Source organism: Coturnix japonica, chromosome 3 (assembly GCF_054131305.1).
Source record: "Coturnix japonica strain WE chromosome 3, WE-NBRP24, whole genome shotgun sequence".
NCBI lineage: Eukaryota > Metazoa > Chordata > Aves > Galliformes > Phasianidae > Coturnix > Coturnix japonica.
Window position 1 is genome coordinate 34,478,415 of NC_140665.1, and position 20,711 is coordinate 34,499,125.

The 20,711-nt window shown below is 43.2% G+C and overlaps 2 protein-coding genes across 11 annotated transcripts in view; one reads left to right on the forward strand and one right to left on the reverse strand.

Annotated features, from left to right (window-relative positions):
- AKT3 (AKT serine/threonine kinase 3) overlaps positions 1-6,719 on the forward strand; it is a 137,326-nt gene extending 130,607 nt beyond the window's left edge. For 3 of the 5 annotated variants that reach the window (XM_015857621.2, XM_015857620.2, XM_015857622.3), the window contains exons 13-14: positions 831-933; positions 3,072-6,719. In XM_015857621.2, coding sequence (XP_015713107.2) covers positions 831-933; positions 3,072-3,157 — 189 coding nt within the window. In that variant the 3' untranslated portion in view covers positions 3,158-6,719. The remainder of the gene's footprint in view (positions 1-830; positions 934-3,071) is intronic. The other 2 variants (XM_085541262.1, XM_085541261.1) reach the window with 1 other exon arrangement.
- Positions 6,720-9,452: 2,733 nt separating this feature from the next.
- Positions 9,453-20,711, reverse strand: part of SDCCAG8 (SHH signaling and ciliogenesis regulator SDCCAG8) — a 97,278-nt gene continuing 86,019 nt past the window's right edge. For 3 of the 6 annotated variants that reach the window (XR_014943900.1, XM_085541257.1, XM_015857638.3), the window contains 3 exons: positions 14,670-14,796; positions 12,764-12,846; positions 9,453-9,766 (listed from right to left, as the gene is read on the reverse strand). Coding sequence is in view for 4 of the 6 variants with exons in the window: in XM_085541257.1 (XP_085397383.1) it covers positions 12,796-12,846; positions 14,670-14,796 (178 nt within the window). In the remaining 2 variants the exon portion in view is untranslated. Of the gene's footprint in view, positions 9,767-12,763; positions 12,860-14,669; positions 14,797-19,648; positions 19,835-20,711 lie in introns of all 6 variants that reach the window. The other 3 variants (XM_015857643.3, XM_015857637.3, XR_014943899.1) reach the window with 2 other exon arrangements.

The window sequence follows — 20,711 nt, forward strand, 5'->3', positions numbered from 1 at the left end:
AGGCCCTGGAGGTCCTGATGGATGAAAGACAGCAGTACACTCTGGCAGCCCGGAAAGCAAATGGGATCCTGGGCTCCATCAGGAGAGGGGTGGTCAGCAGGGATAGGGAGGTGATTGTCCTTCTCTACTCTGCTCTTGTGAGGCCCCATCTGGAGTACTGTGTCCAGGTGTGGAGCCCTCAGTACAAGAAAGACATGGAGATTTTGGAAAGGGTCCAGAGGAGGGCCACAAAGATGATCAGGGGGCTGGAGCACCTCCCCTATGAGGACAGGCTGAGGGAGTTGGGTTTGTTCAGCCTGGAGAAGAGAAGGTTGCAGGGTGACCTCACTGCAGCCTTTCAGTACCTGAAGGGAACTTACTCCCAGGAGGGGAGTAAACTCTTCGGAAGGGCTGACAATAGCAGGACACTGGGAAATGGTTTTAAGTTAAAAGAGGGAAGATTTAGGTTGGATGTTAGGGCGAAGTTCTTCACTAGGAGTGGTTAGGCCCTGGAACAGGCTGCCCAGGGAGGTTGTGGATGCCCCGTCCTTGGAGGTGTTCAAGACCAGGTTGGACGGGGCCCTGGGCAACCTGATCTAGTAAATGTGTATGTTTGGTGGCCCTGCCAGGCAGGGGGGTTGGAACTACATGATCCTTGAGGTCCCTTCCAACCCGGGTCATTCTGTGATCCTGTGATCTCTTACTAGGATTTAGAGACTTGGCTGACTCTCAGTGACCCTTTTGAAACTCCTCGTTAGAGGGTGTAGGTAAAAAAGGAAAACTGTAATTCCTGTCCTGGTAATAATTTGGTTGGCTTCAGGTATACTAATCTTGTTCTTGGTCTCTTTCAGCTTGTACCTCCTTTTAAACCTCAAGTGACGTCTGAGACAGACACCAGGTATTTTGATGAAGAATTTACAGCTCAGACTATTACAATAACGCCGCCTGAAAAATGTAAGTCAAAAATTACACAGAAGTGTAAGTTAAAAACAACAATTTGAGAATAAAGCACTGTGTGACAAAGCTCTTCAGTTTGAATGGGAAAGGTATTCCCACTGTTAATAGCAAAGAGCTTCATATGGAAGTGTGTAAAAACAGCTCCCAAAGAGAAAGTTCCTTTGATGAAGGAATAATTAGAAAGCTTAGAGCATTAGGTCACTGCATGTGTTTTGTTTGTTTGCATTTTAATATTATTGTTATCTAACTTTACAGTTCTGTCAGTCTCTTTTGAGGGAAAACACCAGCTTCAGAAGCTGGATGGCTCTAAAGGTCCCAGACATGCGTATCTTAAAGCACTCTTCAGATTAAAAAAAAAAGAGAAAAAAGCTGCCAGAGACAAGTGGATGTCCCTTGTGTAGATATCCATTACATGAAAATCATTCGAAAATGAAATTTCCTATCAAGTTGTGTACTTAGCAGAGCTCTTAAGGAAGTTGTTAACGTAGATGTAATTGGTGCACTGGGCCTTGCGCAGCCCTTCTGTGTTGGAGTGAATTTAACTGCACCACAGTTTGATCATCTCCCGCTGCACACAGGAATCAGCCAAGCTGGAGCTTAACGGAGTCGCTGCCAAGACAGTGCTAAAGTGCAGTCAGTCGTGCTGCTGAATTCTTGAATGAACTTCCTCTCTGTGTTTTTTGTTTTTTTTTTTTTTTTTTTTTTTTTTTAAACTGGGGGGGGGATGAGAAAGGAGGGTGGTAAAGGTAGGCAGTAACTGCTGTAATTGATTACCCAGTCATAGAAAAGGTTCCTTATATCTTGGTTTAGGATTCCTGGCCTTAGCCATAGTGTTCTGGTATTGTACAGATCTGGAGTGATTTTCTGGGCTTTGTATTTGTTGTGTTTGATTGCAGCCATTTGAGTGATTTTTAAGTCCTTTTAGCTGTGGAAAATATTTACTGTTTTTTTTTTTATCGCCTATCTTAATAATTTGTTCATATCTTTAACTTGAACAGATTTTGTTTAAGTATGGGTTAATTTCAAGGCTGTTGACTGAGTGCCATAAAGTCATAATGTCTTAGAACTCCACATGCACTGATTATGGGTATTTCTTCACTGACTATCAAAGCAATGCAGAATACTTGGATGCTCCTGAGACTTCAGATTTAAAGATTTGTTGAATTTGGAGCAGGCAATTAATTGCATCTCAGAGAAACTACCTGTCTCCTACTGGCACCTACCTTGGCCTCTGGTAATGACATTGCTGCTGCTGCATGGAGCAGTGCAGGCTACAGCCCACCCTGCCATAAGAATAGTAAGGATGATTACCAGCAGCAGTGTGTGGATTCTGAACAACGTATCTTGTATAGTCAGTAACCAAACTATACCTATAAAAGACATAATTCTGTAAGGTTGCATAGAAGTGCATTGTTGCATGAGTCAGGATTCCAATGGGTGTCTTCAAGGATAGGCACTATTTAGAAATCTATGTGAATGTAGATCTAGACTCTCAGTCAGGGAGCCCCTGGGGTTTAGGTTCCACTGGCACAGCAGGAATTATGTAAATAAAAATATTTACGAATTTGGCTTAGCCTTGATCCCTGTAAATACTGCAAAAATAAATAGTTTACTAAAGAATAATATGTAAGAATTGAAATACTTAGAACCTTTTGTGAGCTGTTAATTTTGTTGGTGTTCTTCCTTTTAACTCTCTTCAAAATGGAAGAGTACTTCTGAATGTCTGCAAGAAGATGACCGTTTTCTGGATTTAGCTTAAGTAGCAATGAAAACTGTTTCATTGCTTCCATCAGCAAGGACATCTTTTTTCTCACGCTCCCGGAAGATAGATGTGCTGGCGTGTTTTGATAAGCTCAGACAGGGTAGTAGTGATTCAAGTCCTCAGGCGATAGTCATAGTGAAAACAAAACAAAACAAAAACCCCAACAAACCAAAGCAAGCAGAAAAAACCCCACTGCACTCTGTAATAAATGATGGCTTACTTGAAAGGATATCTGTTTGGTAAGCATCATTCTACCAAGTGAGCATGAGCCCCTACCTTCAGCACTGAGCTCTGAAAGGTGGGCTGCACATCAGATGAGAAATAAAATGTTGCTATAAATGTAATGACATTTTGAACTTCTCCCTTACTACAGATGACGAGGATGGTATGGACTGCATGGACAATGAGAGGCGGCCGCATTTCCCCCAGTTTTCCTACTCTGCAAGTGGACGGGAGTAACTTCTTTGTTCTGCTGCTTCACTGTCATCTTAGGTTTATCACTGAAAATGATTCCTGAACATCACCACCAGTACTAGATACCGTTTAAGATAGCAGGGGCACTTTCAGAGACCATTCCAAATTGAACAGATCTCTTTTCCAAACCCACCTAAAATCCGTTTTGGTTTTGCATGAAATACGGTATTTCTCTACGCTCTCCCGCTGTTGCTGCTGCCCACCGTCTCAGTATAATAGAAACGTCAAGAAGTTACTAACAGTTTCTCTGAAGGTAGATGACCGTACATCAGCGCTGTACACTTTGTGCACAGATAGTCATCTGTTTGCCCTCACAGTGGAGGCTAAACAAAAAAACACATTGGTTCAGCTTATCTTCTTCTAGAAGATGAATCAAAATTATACTTAGTCTAAAAAGACTAGTCTATAATATTTTCTTGCATCTGTTTGTGCTGTTTAGAAAAAGGAAACACGGGGGTGGTGATGTACATATGCAAGGTTTTTGTTAGGCATATCATTACTTGAAGCAGGTCTCTGTCAATAACATCTGGCTGGAATTTGCTTGGGAAACGTTTGAAAGAAGGACTTAAACTGTTGATATATATAAATATATATATATATAATTTTTTAATTACCGTTGGATACTACAGAAGAAGCAGAAGGGCTGGCTCACCCAGCCTGCCACTTAGAACTTCCAGGTTCACGTGCAATCATGGAGAATCGAACATTATACATGCAAGAAACGAAGGCATAAAAGCAGCAGTTGAAGTTCTTTAAGGGGTCTTATAATTTGCACCAGATAACATCTATCTCATGCTTTTCTTTTTCCTTCATGATATACATCACCTCTGATGGCTGAAGAATGTAGACAGGCATAATGGTATTGCTTTTCACCCAAACGTGTGCACCAAGGTAAACAGGTGTTTGCCTTACTTTGAGTTTGTGAATTAGCTTTTCCTCCAGGTGTTTAACTCTGAATATCCCTTTTTATTTGTTTTTGTTTTGTTTTCTTTTGGTTATGCTGCGGTAGTATTTATTTTTAGAGATAAGGATTGTATGTGTCATGTTTGCAAATGCTGCTACATCTTAGGTAGAACAGGCTTAAAGCAGTTAATTTTGTAATATATGGAAGGACTGTACAAGCTGAAGGGGATAACGCACTTTTGTCCGATGCGGAGATATTAACAAGGCTCTGAAACTGTACATACTGATTAGGATCAGATTTTTGTCAATGAAATACTGTCTTTTAATTCTTTGGCAGTGGAGACAAGGAGCTCCAGCTTCACGTGCCAAAGGATTAAAACCAAATAAATAAAACACTACATCTCGTGCTGTATTCAGGATTAAGATACTGCAAAAAGCCTTACAGCACGATAGAAAAATTCTGTTCTATGTGAAGGAAACATCTGAACAATGAGACTACCGTGATTACAAGAAAAGCACTTTATTCCAATAATTCACATAGTAAGTTTCTGGGATCTGCCATTGTCAAGGAAAGTTTGCCCTCGTGAAACCCAGCGTGTCACCCGTGGTACCAGATTGAATATAAAACATCACGAGAAACACTACTGCCGCTAGGAAGATGTCTTTCCACGTCCGAAGATCTGTATCTAGCAGAGCATGTGCATAAATTTTAGCTTTCTTCTTCAGCAATGATAATCTTAATAAACCCGTTGGTGCTAGGAGCTGGGATGTTACGCAGTGCAGCCATGTGCACGCGCCCTTGCTAATGACATCTGAGAACCCCGACTCCATGGGATTATCATTGGAAGTATCTCTGTGTTCCTATCTTGTTAGCTCCCACAAAGACTGTGATATCAACACTGCGGACTGCGCTGTGTGAGTGAGGGGAGGAGTCTGAAAGTAGACCATACTGGATACCTCCTTCGCCCCTTGATGTGAAGTTGAGCATCCCAGTGTGAAGCCCACTGCTGGCAGTGCACGTGCTGGGACTGTCAAGGGGCAGACGGACATTTCAGCAAGGCAGCTAAAGACGCAGAGTAGTTTAGACAATTTTTAGTGTTTCGTGTTTTATCTTTAGAGACGGATGGATAATCAGTCAGAAACCTATCACAATGTATGTGCTAACTATATAGGATCTGATGCTGTCACCTTCTAACACGAAATGTGTAGAGATTATCCCTCTTTAGGGAGTGAGCGCAGTAAATGCATGGCATGTCTGTAGAAGTGTCTGTGCTGACAGCAAGTGAGTGACTGATGTAACTGATGATGCAGTAGATGGGCATTATAATTTTCTGCAGAGGCCTCATACTTAGAGGCAGAAACTATGGTGGTTCAAAAACTGTGTTCTTCGCCTGTGGCATTACTTTTTTCCTATGTTTTCAGCTTGTAACAGCAATAAGGCTTTTGACACAGGGCACCTATAACCTATGGCTGAGTGGGTTTGTTCCTCTGGCCAACCCTTCCTCATGCTGAGAAGAAAGGGGCCCTGTAGGTGAGTTTGGTTCATCATTGCATAGCTCCTTAGAATGCAGCTTGCAGTAAATATCTGTTGGTGAATTCTTTGAACACCTCTTAAGGCTTCATTCAACTTGCATTGTATTGCTGCCTTCCAAAGCCTCATACATCAATTATATACTACGAAGAGTTAGCAGTCATTTAATGCTGCCCCGGGCTGGGGGATTCTCTCTGAGCAGTGTTAGAAGTGGATGAAAGATGAATTACAAAGCTGTGCCGAGAGAAACTTTTGAAGCTCTTCTTTTCCTGCTTGCAGTTGTAGTTGGGCTTGGGCAGCACGTGGTGGTGGCTGGGTACCTGACGAGCCTTCTGAGCACAGTACAGTTCAGATGCTGACTCCAGCTTGTACTGACTTCCATGACAGACACTATGCCCTCTTGTACTGCAGCCATCTTGGAGGAATAGGTCATTTCTGTTTGGGTTTTGGCAGTTTTGCACACAGCTTTGCTTTCCACACGAATCCATCTTCCAGTACATTCCTGTTGCTTAAAGAACATTTATTCCAGTATTGTTTTCTGTTTCGTTCCCATCTATCCTCGCGGCTTCTTAAAGCTGACTGTTCTTGCAGGGGCCATGTGCTTCTCCTAGAGTACAAAAGTAAGGTCTCTCCTTACTAACTGCAGGGTCTATATATTACACCTCAACGTACACACTTTGCTGCTACTGTTTGTACTGTCTACAGTAGAATTTCCTTATCTTGCTCCTGGTAGTGCATTACAGGCAAGCATGAAATGTAAAGTATTTATTTAAATAAAAACCTCTAAATTGGTAATTGAATTACCTCCCTGTAGCTTTAGAGTTTGTGACATTTCTTGACCTTGCTAGTTCTTTCATTAGATCCATGCAAGATCTAGTCATATGGTTAAGGATATTAAGCAGACACGACTATGAACCCAAGAAACCGTATTACTGTTGGTCATACTTAAACTGTTTATTTCCTTAAGTATATGACCCACAAGGATGTGAAATAACTACAAGAAACTGTTTTTGTACACTGTACATCCTTAGTATTTTTACACATATATGATAGGGATGCACATTATTTTCCTTCGTACAGACAGCTTAAATAAAGCACTATGTCAATCTGCTACTTCTGTGTTTTTTAATGCTAATTTGTTCTGGAGGTTTGTAAATATATTATATATATGTGTTCAGGCTTGCCACAAAGGACATATTTTTTTATATCTGCACATTAAATATCTTAGAGGATAAAGTTCTGAATTTGTTCCATGTCAGAGACAGAAAAAGGGAAGCGAGAAGGTGGTTTTGCAGACGATTACAAAAGATCTCTCGAGTTTGGCTTTAAATATTTACTCCATATTTTAAAACAGTTTTATATAGGTTAGATGTTTTGATCCTGAAATGCACAAAGAATTGACTTAATTAATTTCTTCTTACAAGAAAGTGTACATGGTTATTTTTTTAATCACTGTATGTATAATGATCTGTGCGTGTTTAGTTACAAGTTTTATTTGCTGTGAAGTCCTTGTGGTAACTGTTCCTTGCCGTGACCTATTTCAGATACCAGGTGAGCAGTTTCAGCTTGTAAATTCAGTTATGGTATTGTCACCAAAAAAGGTTTTTCTGGCTAAGCGAGACGTGTTTGTGCTGTGGACCAAGGCTGTTTGCACGCCAGTGGTTCATGTTTTGAGGTATGTGTGTCTTCTAAAAGTAAATTTGGGATACAGTCTTCAAGTATTGATTACATGGGGCTGCATTCTATCTGAAAACCCAGTATTGAAGTGGAATTGGTAGTCTCAAATCCTGTAGCTGGGTAATAGTGCTGGAGGAAGGGGACAGGGGAGGTGTGATTTGCAGGGCATTGAGAGGTGGGACTCGTTGAAGCCCAGCCACCCTGTTTGGGTCAGGAGGGCTGAGTGTCCCCAAGCAGTCTGGGCATCAGCTCAGTTCTCAGACATGAACCCTTCCCTTCAATGTGAAGGAATGTGTGAGCCAGCTCTCGTTTTTTTTTTTTTCCTCTTTTTTCCCCTTGCAGTAGGAAGTACAGAGCACAAGACAGATAGCTGCAGTTGCAATAGCAGATTAGTGACTGGGCCTTAGCTGGGACAGCAGGACGTCTGTTCAGTCTGTGTGGAGGTACAGGCACAGAGCGTGTCGGGGTGATGCTCCAGCTGTAGACGCGGAAGGTTTGATCACCTCATCTGGCTTTTGTAAACTTGATAAAACCAAGCATTTTGTGGCTAAATAGATGGTGGGCAAATGGGAGCTGGGAAGACCTGGCCCTGCCTGTGCCCAGCACATATGCAACTGCTACAAGCAGAGAAGCTGCTGCAGAGAAATTGCTCCTTGTAGACATGCAGCCCAGTGGCTGGCAGTTGTTCTCTCCATGCTGCCATCAGCACCGACTGGCAGTGAAGCAGGTCCAGGAAGGGTGAGGTGCATCAGTGCTCCAGGGTCTCAGTGAAGCCTCAGTGTTGGGACTCGGTGCCTGAGTTCCTTTGCACACGTAGCTGAGAGACGCTTCTACTGAAAGACAGATTTATGGCGTGGGAAAAAAAAAAAAGAGTTTGCAGACTCTTACATTTATAAACATATTCTTACCTGCTTATCTATCTATAAAGTAGTGTCAGTTAAAGAAAAAGATGTCCCTGAGTGTGGAGAGCCCATACTTGTGCTAGACAGGAACCTTCTTTGTCAGGCATTCCTTGCTGACAGACCTGAGGCAGTGGAAGCACGTTTACTGTCACGGCAGGGAGGCAGGCAGGGGAGGAGCTCAGATGTGTTTGGCAGTTTCATATGGCAGGAAATTGAAATGGGAAGAAAACCACTTTGATGTTAAAGCTGTACCACTAATAATTCCTGAAATACGAGGGAATGAAAGATTGCGTCCCACAGCAAATGGTAACTCAGTTGGTGCATGTGCCGTTCCTCCTCTTTTTGTTACGTTTCATTGTTCATGCTGGCTGGGGCAGCCTTAGCACAGGGAAATCTTTCTCAGCACTTTTTTCTTCTCTTTACTGGTGCGATTCAGCAATTACACTGAATGTAGAAACTTTTTTCTTGTATAGTTTACCGTGCAGTAGTTCAGCAAAAGATTCAGCTAAATTCTTTCCGAAAGAGCTTGGCATTTGGAAGGTCATTTTAAAAATACAAACATGAAGGCAAGCAGAAAGAAAAGTCCTCCCAATGTATTGCCAAATGCTTTAAGTTCAATCATTTGAATTTGAGTTCAGCTGCTGCCCACCCCTGAGACAGCCGAGTGTCTGCCAGCAGGGGGGTCCCAAACAGCTTCCTTGGTGGCAGGAGCCCAGCACCCCGATGCCTGTGCTAACACAGGGTCCCTTCGTGCCCAGGGCTTTGGCTACTGAAGGGAAACCTGCCCCAGGGAAACTACTCAGTGGTTCTCATGCTCTTCTGATGGATAAGTAGATGTTGTACCAGAAGAGATTTGGATTAGACATAAGAAAGAACTTTTTCTCTCAGAGAGTGGTCTGGCACTGGAATGGCTGCCCAGGGAGGTGGTGGAGTTGCCATCCCTGGCAGTGTTCAAGAGGCATCTGGATGAGGAGCTATGAGATCTGGTTTAGTGGTTTACTGTAGCTACGGTAATGGGAGGATGGTTGGACTAGATGATCTTATAAGTCCTTTCCAACCTTGTAATTCTAAGATAATTCTATGATTCTATGTTTGTTAGGACTCAGATTTTTGTGTAAAGGGGACAAACATCAGTTTCCCAGATAGATGCTGGTAGCAAATCCTTCGCACAAACCTGGTGTGATCTGTGCTAGGCTTATACATTCTCCTTCTCCACATACACACGCTTTCCCTAGAATGAAAAAGGACACAACCAGGAGAAAAAGAATTAGTAAACTGAGTTTATTGGGTTTGCCATCTGTACATAAGACACCCGTATTAAATTATAAAAACAGATTAAAACCATTTAATAAAAATTGTAGAAATAACAAATCCAGTACACGCTCCATCACGGCTGTTGCCACTGGATTGCAGTCTCTTAGGCAAGTCTGAGACATCTTCCCAGAAAGTTTGGTAGAGGAGGAATGTTTCAATATGTTGATGGCACTATAGTTAAATACAGAGCAGGTGAGGGCAGGCAGCACGTTGGTTCTCTGGGTGAGCTTCAGAAAAGCCCAAGTTTCAGGTGTGTACAGAGGAGAACTGAAAGACAGAAGAAAGAGATGGGAGCAGAGCGTAAGTAGTGAGCATGGAGCTGCTTGCACTTCTCGTTTGTGTCACTCCAGCCTGGGGTGAGTTCTTAGAAGAGAAATACATAACTGGTTAAGAATGTGGCAATGCTGTGTAAACAAGCACTGTTCCAAAGCCTGGCTTCCTGTGGGCCTGCTGTCCTGCCTCTTTCTAAGATCAGAACTCGTCCAGGTAACAAGCGCAGGAGCTGTCTGATTTCTGAAAAACAAGGTCTCCCTGAGCTTTAGCCATCACTCGTATTTAGCAGTAAATAACTGAGCTGTTGTTTTGGGGCACGTCTTACATCCTGCCCCTTCTCCCTTCCAGGAAGGAGGAGGCAGGGTTGTGCCAGAGAGTGTTTACTGTGAATTGTACAGACTGTGTACAGGGTGGGCAGCTGTATCAAAACAGGAAGCTGCCTGGACGCTGTCAGAAAACCTCTGGTGGGAAGGCTAATTTACAGTTCTGAAGCTCTTGCATAGCTATTGTTTGTGCCTCCTCAATAGCACTTCAGGACTTCATTAAGACCGAGAGATAACGCTCTGGTGGAGCTGGGTGGGTACCCAGAATTAAGTGACTGGAGTTCTGAAATTTGAATTCTAAGAGATGTAAAATGACCTCAGAAATAAAAATAAACTTTCCACATCAGCTGGTTTTATGTTAGAGGACTGGAGGGTTTTTCTTTTTAAAAAACAAACAAACTTGGTAATGAAGGCAAAGTTAAAAAAAAAAAAAAAAAAAAAAAGGATTTATAATGCTGCAGTTCATTAAAGAATTAATTAAAAACAGTAACATGGTACTTTTTTTCCAAGAACACATGCACCACATTACCTGCAGTGGTGATTAGTGCACTGCAACATGAGTGACATCCAGGGAAAGGCGATGAGGATAAGCTCAGTATCAGTGGCTGTTCAGAGGACGCCTGCTCTGTGCTGCATTAACCCTCATTGTAGGGCCAGCACCAGAGAACAGACAGAAGATGGCAAACTGCACCCACCCTGCCCTGCTGTGCTCCTGGCCAGGCACCCTGCAGAAAGCACGGCTGCTGCTTACAGCTGCAGGCTCACAGAACTGGCCACGCTCACCTGATGCAGCACTGGCAGGGTTCCTATCAGGGCATCTGGGCATCAGAGACCATACTGGCTGTTCCCTCCCTTCCTTTCATAGTTTAACTCACAAATCACACCTTGTCTGCAGTGTCACTGGCTATTACAAACAGCTGGCAGAAGCACATTGTTGTACGTTAAGACTACACTAAAAAAACATGGCCCTCCTCCCCCCAAGTGGTCTCATGAAAGAGGTGAGGACCTTGTAAGGATCAGCCCAAATCAACTCCGACATCAAAGACAGAAGTGCTGCTCATCTTCTGGCTGTGCAAAAGGCACCTCCAGCATTTAAGTTGAAAGAAAGGGCAAACTAAGCACTTGGGAGCCCATCCAAACTCTGCTTGTTGCTGGGGCCCTACAGCAGGTGTAAGAAGACAAAGAACAACTCAGCTGAAAACAGCTGTAACTCTGACAGTACCTGTATGAAGTGAGGGGGGTAAATATGCTCAAGGTCGAGTATATTTTATACTCCTTTTAGGAACAGTGGTTTAGTCACAGAGAGGCTCACTGAATAGTGATGCCTGAAATGAGTGAGGAGGCAGCTTCACTGGCACAACAATCTGGAGAGCACAGGGAAATGTTCAAGGGAGAAGGCAGACCTGGCTGGTGGTAACCCAAGGTCCCAGCCCCATCAGCTGTGTGCGCACAGGTGGGCACAGCTGGCAGCAGCCCCTCAGGCAACCACAGTCAGCAGGGGGATTACAAACTGGGACAAACAGCTACTTCTGTATAACTGATGGACACCAGGGCAGACCCTGCAAGCGAAGAGCATTCCAGCATTCAGAGACATTGGGTGGACAACACTGAGGTTGCTTTGTCTACTATATTAATGCACATTTGTATTTAGTACTTGGGATGGGAGCTCTGTATCTCGCTCTCCTGACTTAGAGTGACTGGTGACTTAAAGACTTTCAAAAGCAGAAACTCAAAACATGATTCTTCCAAAAGCTTTCAGAATAAGAGGTATCAACCCTGTAATTAAACTTTTGTCTGCCTGCAGGTGGATCTGCCTATGGTAAACTTTATTCCAGTATTAACTATTAATGACCTCTATTAACCATCAGTGTAATGGCTTCATCTGCAGCGCATGCTGTAAGCTCAGGCTGAATTATCATACTGATCTTTTTTAGCTCTATGAAAATTAAAATTATGATTTGAGAATCTTCATCATGTTGTACCCATTACTGCCTTACATTGGAATGACAAAATTCCACTCCTCCGCTTCCCAGGGTCTCTGCCTACAGTGTGCTTCACATGTTAGAAAAGAAGATACGTAAGGAAAGTTTGACAAGGAAATGAACTGGAAAAACATTAACAGCGAAATAAATCAGTGCTAGAATGGGAAGATGTGTGGATAACTGGAGCCTTCTGCTATCCTCTGTCTGTGGGACAAGCCTTTTCCAAGTAAAGATGCTGAACCCAGCCCTAAATTTGCAGGCAGGTCATTATTCAGAGCTTCTTTCAGTGACATGAGACTTCATGTCATTGTTTCAAAGCATGTAATTGCTGAGGATGACAGAGGCATTCTTGAGTCCTGTGGCATTTGCCTGGGTTACTCCTGCAAGTTCCCATCATGCCAAGATTTGTATATCCTTCTTTCTCTCCAGTTTAAACTTTGTTTTCATTGTGCCAGGTAAACCTGCTTCTGTTGTGGAGTGCTTGCCCCGATTTTTAAGTGTGGGGAAAAAAAGCCATGCCACAAACAACACACCAACAATTTCTACTCCCAGAATATTTCAAACACTTTCTTCTCCCTTTTGTCTTGAAGTGTTTGCCAGATTCAGCCCACATCTGCAAATAGTTTTAGTCCTCCTTTCCTCTCTCTCCTTTTTCTCTATATATAGTGTACAGAAAAAATACCTACTTGTTCTCATTTCTCTTCATCCGTCCAGGTTTTTACTTGATTCCATCTGTGTCCTGTTTGAGATCTGCATCCCATTTCTTTTCCTGAAATACACAACTGCTTATGTTCCAAGATACAACAGCAAATCTCACTTAGTGTATCTGACATCATTTTGCAAGGATTCAGTGTAATTCATTTCTCCCCTTTCCCCAGAACCCAAGCTAACTGCAAAGGATAACAGCTGACTGAGGCAGTAAACCAAGGTATATGATGTCACTTTCACATTTAATCAATACTGATTACACAACTGAAGTTACAAAATATATCTTTTTATAATAACTAAATACATCTTTCTCTAAGTAAAATTTCCCACTTATGGTGAACTGCCCTTTACTTCAAACAATTGTCTGATACTCCAGGCAGCTCTCTTGGGCTGAATCCCTGTTCCCAGAGAACACTGCTGCTTTAAATAGCTGCAAATAGGTTTTTAGTATTCATTTTGTAAAGTTTTAAAAGAATTCTCTTCTAAGTAAACGTTCTCAAGTCAAAGCATCCTCTGGAGCACAATCAACTTATAATGAAGATACAAAAGGAAGTCAAGACTTGATAGCAATATATCTCAATGATTGTTTTTGTATGACTTCTGTACTTCTGCCCAGCTCTATAAAAGCACACTTACTTCCAGATAAAAGAGATTAGCAATAACAGAATCCCTGTGGACTGCATATAAAGTCTCTTCCTATTACCAAGAGTGCTTCCCTTCAAGTAGTTATTTTCATTTCTGAACAGCAAACCTTCTTTAGCTGCCTTACAGAGAGAACGCTGCTGTTGCCCTCGTGCTTGTCAGTAGTTACTACATGCTGATAACCCAACACTATCTTGGTTACCAGGTTTGGCTACCACAACAGGAAACCCTGTCAAACCAAACACACTGACATGATTAAAAGCTTAACTAAGTATGGATTTTATTTGCCTATTATAAGCACTTACTTATTAAATCCAACTTCTAAGGCATTCATTTTCTGTTTACTGCTATGTGTCCTACAAACAAAATACTCTCTGCTGCATTTCTTTTGTCACCCATTGAGCAGAATGCCAGAAATCCTATGCAAACTCACAAGTCTGCTGCATTTACCAAAAGACATCACAGAACAGCTGAATTAGCTGACTGACTTAGTCACGTAACAAGGGTTTGATTATTTAATAGTTTAACTATCAAATATGCTCCTGCTTCTCTTTCTTCCTCCTTTTTCTGAAAGAAGTGGATGAAAGAAAACAACCACACATTCCTCTTCCTTATTTCCAAAGCACTGACTAAAGAACAGTGGCCAAAATGCTGAGCAACAGCAGCCCACAGGAACCTGCATCTTCCTGGAGACCACTGGAAGCAGCACATGGTCCTGCTGAGGTGCACTGCAGTGCTCAGTGCTCAGGTAGAGCCATCTCACACTTTCCGTCACATTTGGGTGAGTGGCCATGAAGCAGCAGGGAAAATGGATGACAATTAAAAATAAGGGGAAAACAATCACCAAGTGATCGACGAACCTGAGTCTGACAAATGGTGGCTAAAAGATGCAATAAATTATCAGCATCAAATGGCGATGCTGTGGATTTGAGTGGATTTGCCTTATCTCTGAAAAGGGAACACAACGATCTTCTGATAAGAAAGCTAGGAACTGTAACCAAGAATAACTGCTGCTGTTCTCCTGTCTCTTCTAAACACTTCTTCCTTTAGTTTGGGCTGAAGCAGAACTTGAGTCCAGCTAACAGTCTCTCTCCAATTTAATGGAATAATTTTTTTTTATAGGGTAATGCCTTATTTAAAACACCATCAGAAGCCAGCAGTTGAGAAGAGACTGCTGGTGGATTTCTCTGCTAAAGCTGCAGAACATTCCCCTCAGATTTCCTTTTCTTTTGGCACAAGTACCTGTGTTCGCAGAAACTGCACCTCTTCTGTCAGCAGCTGCTTCTCTTTGAAGAGCTGGTTCTGTTTGTTGAGGAGCTCCACGAGCTGCTGGGCAGTGGTCTGGCAGTGCTTGTCCAGCTGGTGCAACCTGGAGAAACAGATGAAAGGGTTGCGCTGTGCCTGAAGTGGGAGTGCACTGCAGGGCTCAGATGTCTGCACTGCAGGTGAAGCTCCCAGGTGACAGAGCATTGCACTGGGTCTAAAACATTAAATGCACTTCATCCATTCTTTAAGTAAAAACACCTTTAACTAGGAGGCCTTGCAGATATCTGTAATCTAGAGAAAAAGGAAGCAGGAAACAACTTGCTTTTTGTTATGCTTAGTTCTAGATCCAAACTTTCCACTTGTTTTTCTAAAGGCTTTCTTGCTCAACATACTGAAATACAGCTTCCACCGGACAAGGTGCATCCTGTATCTCTTGTACAGTCTCTGCTTATAATGGAATTAGTTCCATGCTCACAATAAGGCACGTGAATTTCAGAATTTTTCCACTTTTCCACTACAGCTGCCATAACTCAGCTAAGATCATCACTCTGAATATTCACATTCTTATTCAGGATTGATCAAATTAGTAAACACCTCCAAATTTCTTGATAGTGAAATCTCAAACTTTGTATCAAAACCAGCATTTAGTGGTCTGCATCAGTCAGCCACCTTCTTTGAAGTCAAACCACAAGAATCCTGCAGCGAACACTCTGAATGGATAAATTTCATCCTGCCCTGTTACTCTGCTAATATATATTATAAAGAGGGCTGTGGGGAGCTGCAGGACCATCTCCTGGGGATCAGAACAAAAGTAACTGCAGCTGGCTGCAGTGACAGCAAGTTTGTCAACATCCAATGAAGTAAACAAAAAGACCACTTTGATAGCACAGAATATTCTATTAGATACACACTTACACACTCTGCATTCAGTTTCACTCTCCCTACACTTTCTAAACTGTAGCACACAGATATATGAGCTGTTTATGCTTGATTACTTTACTAAGGGTGATTTCAGGGGCAAGGAACTCCAAAAAGAACAACCACAAACCCAAACAAACAAGGACACAAACCCAAACCAAAATGAAATTCCCTCACACAAAATACCCTTGCACACTTTTTTGGTTCTGTTTTCAAAGATACTTGCTCCTCCAGAGCATCACATTGCTCCCACTGAGTGCAAGGATAACAGCATTGTTTGCTGGAGGCAATGTACCATTTTCAGACTGGAGAGCTGAGTTCTGCCTACTATTTTGCCATTGATTTCCTTAAATGGGAGGTTTTGTGACCTTATCACACTTTTCATTTGTAATAAAGGCATCTTCCAGCCCTTTATTTATTTATAGAGCACCTACCGCTTTATAGCAGTACTTGTAGGAAAGTGTAACTGGAATGTGCTGCCTTCAGGCAGCCAAAAAAACCTCTAGTGCCACCCTACTTAGGTATAGCCTCAAGGCTAAGAAATCCTCTCTGTGCAGGGTCACCTCAGATAGTACAAAAGTCCCAATTCAACAACCACCAACTACAGTCTAGATTTAAGCCATTAAAATATAAGTTTCTGCTGAGTTCTACATTATATTAGTACCTTTCCCATTATGCTAGCACTTCAGTCTGTTTTAAGGGTCTTCAAGAGACCATTTTACACGTTACTACTGCTGCAGCTAAAGACATAGTTAAGCGCACAGACCTCTCAACAACAATACTGCAGCAACACATGGAGCATCATCCACCCACCCTGCATGCAAACCACCACTGAAGGAGCTTAAGGGGAAAGGACTTCTCTCTTTCCTTGTTGAGGAGAAGGCTCCAGCTGAAGAGACATCACTTCAGTGCAAGGAACTTCCTCCAGTTCTGGCACACAGACTGAAGTATCTATCTTCCAGCTCATGGAAATCCTACATCAAAACTACACCTTCTACTTGATACAGGCAGTTCATGCAAACCACAAAAACATCTCTGGATATGAGCCTTAAGTGTTCTCCATTGTAAAGCTCTGTATCTTGTCAGATCCTGTAAAGAGTAATTTGGACGAACTTTTGTAAATATAGGACTCTCTAATTCTAGCACGTTTCATATTTTTACCATGTCACATCAGACTAGCTCCTTAAACAAAAGTAGAAAATGATGCAGGCACTGAACTGGGTTTTGTTGACAGACCAAACCTTTACTTGTATCACCTGTAGCCAGCTCCAGATACAGGGTTAATAATGTTCCTTCCTACAGCTCTGGGTCATGATAATGAGGGAATAGATTTCATCAGTGCACATCTCAGTCTATTAATTCCCAAATTCTGTCTACCATTCTGCTCTCCCAAAACTGCTGCCAAGCTGGCCTTTGCTCTGCATGCTGGGACGACCAGCCTGCTCCAGTGCAGTCAGCTCCTGAGGACAGGCTCTGGGCCCTCTCAAAGTGTCTGCTATTACGTGTGACATGTGCAGCACAGCCACACATTCCCATATGCATTGTATCTGGCCAGCCTGCTGATCTCGTAAATGATTCAAGATGAGAAATGAACAGCTCCACCCACATTCACTGTACTTCCCATATGTTACAACTGCACATCGATGCCTGCCATCATTTTTACAACTGGGTGACAGAACCTTCTGCACATTTTGCTAATACGAGTGAGTGAGGTTGTGCAGTCACCACATTTACTTCAGCAACACCATTGACTGAGCAAATGTGCACCATGCCCTGAGCATGAGTGACCACTGCACAACGGCCCACACATTTCCCAGTGAGTTCATCTTCCCACTGGAGCACAAAGAGCTCCCCAGTTGGGATGCCAGTGGCTGCGCTGCTGCTGCTCTTTGGCCTGGGATCACTGAAGAGTGGGACTTGATCCCACTCTCTGCTATGTTGTTTCAAGGCAACGAGGTTCAGAAATGTGCTATATTTGGACTACTTGCAAGATAACTTTACATCAACGGGTAGCTTCCAAGTAGTCGCAATAATGCCCTTATATTATTTTCCACTCAAATGGAGCCAGTCTATACCAGTATTCCCATTTCTACACAGAGGCAGGAGATGGACAGTTTTGAGCAGCATAGGCTTCCAGCATAGGCCAAAATGGAGGCATCACAAGCTGCAGCAAAGCACTTCATGGTGAGCATTTTGTTGTGATCCTGAACAACTTAGTTCGAGTGCAGCTCTGTGCCAGAGGGGTTCTGGGCTACCTTACCAACTTCATGCAGCTCACGCTACAGCCTGCAGAAGGGCTCATCTCTCATTGCACAGAAACTGAACTTGGATCTGAACAAGCAGTACTGGGATGAAATAGAAAGGAAAGGTACATTTTGTTACATTACAGGTAGGAGCAGACAGCCAGAAACACCATAAACACAGAGTGCAGAACAGATCTGTGGCACCAAGGTGAATTCTGCTCAGTGGAATTAACTGCAGCACGAAGCTGGGCTAGTGTCTTATGTCTGCAGACAGAAGTAACAGGTTCCTTTTCTACAGCCCCAGCACTGACCCAGGGGCACCTGCCAGGCCCCAGCAAGGATGCTGCAAGCCCCTGCTCCAGGGCAGTCAGACCCATTAATCCACAGGCAACTGTGAGCCATGTGGGAGAGCCGGTACTACAGAGGCTGGTAGGGCCTCTCTCCTCTGGGTTGCACGGCTGACAAGGAAGAAATTAATGTGCTGGGACTGGTAGGCAGCACCCACCCATCCAGTAGTGGGGATCAGTCCTTGACAACACAGAGGCATTAAAAGGTTATTTACTCTTTCGGCACAGTCAGGGAACTAATGTAAAATGCTTTCCCTCTGCTCTGCCGAGTGGAATCTGCTGAAATGGCACGACTGGATTGCAGCAACCTGCAGCCGCTAAATCACCAAATCCAATAACCACGCTGCATTTACTGGCACACATCTTAATTAGGTTTTAATACAAGTAATCTGATAACTACTGCTGGCCAGCGCGCATGGAGCTGTCAGAGCTGAAAGGGCCGTTACCACCCTCGCCAAAGCCCCCCATCTGCCGGTTGCTGTGAAGATGGGGGGCAGGCCATCAGGCCAGGGGCTCCCTGTGGCAGGCCCAGAGCTCCCTGCTAAGGCAACCACACAGCTCTGCACCATGGCCTCACCACTCGCCTGTGGGAGGGAAGGGCCTGAGATCACAAAAAGACTGAAAATGGGACAGGCAGAATGGTGCAGCATGCAGCCTGCAACGCCTCCCCAGCCAGGAGGCTGGAGCATCTCTGTGCCCACGTGCCTGGGAATGGACATGGCAATCAGGTGCTGCTTCTGGTCATCAGGGGAAAGATGGGAACAAAGGCACAGGCCCCAGGATGCTGTACAGATGCTGCTGAAGGAGGCTCTGCCCCAGAAGGAGGGCAATGGCAGACCTGGTAGCTGGCCTTTTGTGGGCTTCAGGTAGTGTGTGCCAGGCATAAAAACTATTAGGTTACAACAGGAGGGAACAAGTCAGTTAGGAAAGACAGCAAAACCAGCACTTTCCTCCAACAAGCTTCCACCCCTACTAGCATTTAGGTTGGAAGTAGTTAAGGTGGGTAATTCACACATAGCTGTACTACAGCACATTGAAGGATGTTGGACTTATATATTCGGATAGTCAGAGGGTTAGGAAACACCAGAACGAAAGCTCTCTGTGCAGTCTCTTCTGGCCCTGGCTCCTACCTCCACAGCAGCTCCCCCACACTCACCTCTTACCCAGGCAATTCCCCACTATCACTGTTGAACTGCTTCAGATCGTACAGTTCAGACTGTAACTATTCAGACAGTAACCTGTAAGTTTGTGACAAACCCAATGAAATCATGAAGAACTTAATGTCTTAAAACAACAAGCACCACACAACCTTAAACACAAATGCTGGTGATCACAGCTTGCTCTTGACTAGGATAAAGAAGGCACAAGCTAGAGCAAAAATACCGCTCCACATGCATCGATTATCACACTTGCTTTGTCCGTGAGAGTTACAGAAAACTAGACTTACTGCCACTTGAAGAGTTTGGTGGTCCAGCTGGTGCTTATGGTAAGAGAGGACCATCCTTTCTCAGCCTCCCAAACTGTTGTCACTCCCATCCTTCTTGTGGGGACAGCAGCACAGGTCCCCTCCGCTTTCCAGCTTAGCTCTGCTACTCTTCTCCCTTTTCATAGCAAGAGTGAAGTCACTCCTTTCCTAAAGACAGTAAAATTTACTTTCAACCGCTCTACATGTCTTCAATCAGCTCCACAGATTACTAGGACACTTAAACTAGTTGCAAAAGTTAGTTCTCGCATAAGCATCTGCACTGTTGTGGTTTGCAACACTCACAGATTCACACAGTAAATTTCAAAGAAATTAAACAAGAACGTATAAACCTTGAAATGCAGGAAAATAGAGAACTATAACTCAAAGCTTTGCTATTGTCCTACACTGGTGTTTATGTAAGTTGTCAAGGCACAGATCAGAACCTTGTGACATAAACATCTCAGAGAATCTCCCTAAATGCTCCCAAAAACTAGATATTATACTATCTATCCTTTAACCGAACCCCATTATCCCTTCTTGCTTTGAAGGCACAACACTATGATCTAGCTTTGTCATGTTAACGAAAGAGAAAAAAACTCTTAAAATCCTTGATAACAGTTAATGTTTCAGTCTGTTACACTCAAAGTTATTACTTCTAATACAGGGATATGGCTTAGGGCACATTAACAGATGTTTCTGTGGCATTAACCACCAGACTGAAATCCCTACCAAAATTCTGTTGTCTTCTATAAGGCCAAGACTGTTGTTGTTTAGCTGGATCAGGAATGCAATCAATACAAATTCTAGTTTAGTAAGGTAAGTACTTGCCTACAGTACAAGCTGAACGAACTGATGCAGCGTATGTTAACAGTAAGTAACTTGAGATTAATATCCCTTGCAGAATCTGGAATCAAACACTTAAAATGTCCACATCTCACCATGGGTCTCTTGACCCAGGTGGTTCTTAGTTAACATTTTCTCCTTAATGTATATTGGGTAATCTCTAAATTTTCCATTATTAAAGACACTCTTAATTACTCCACAC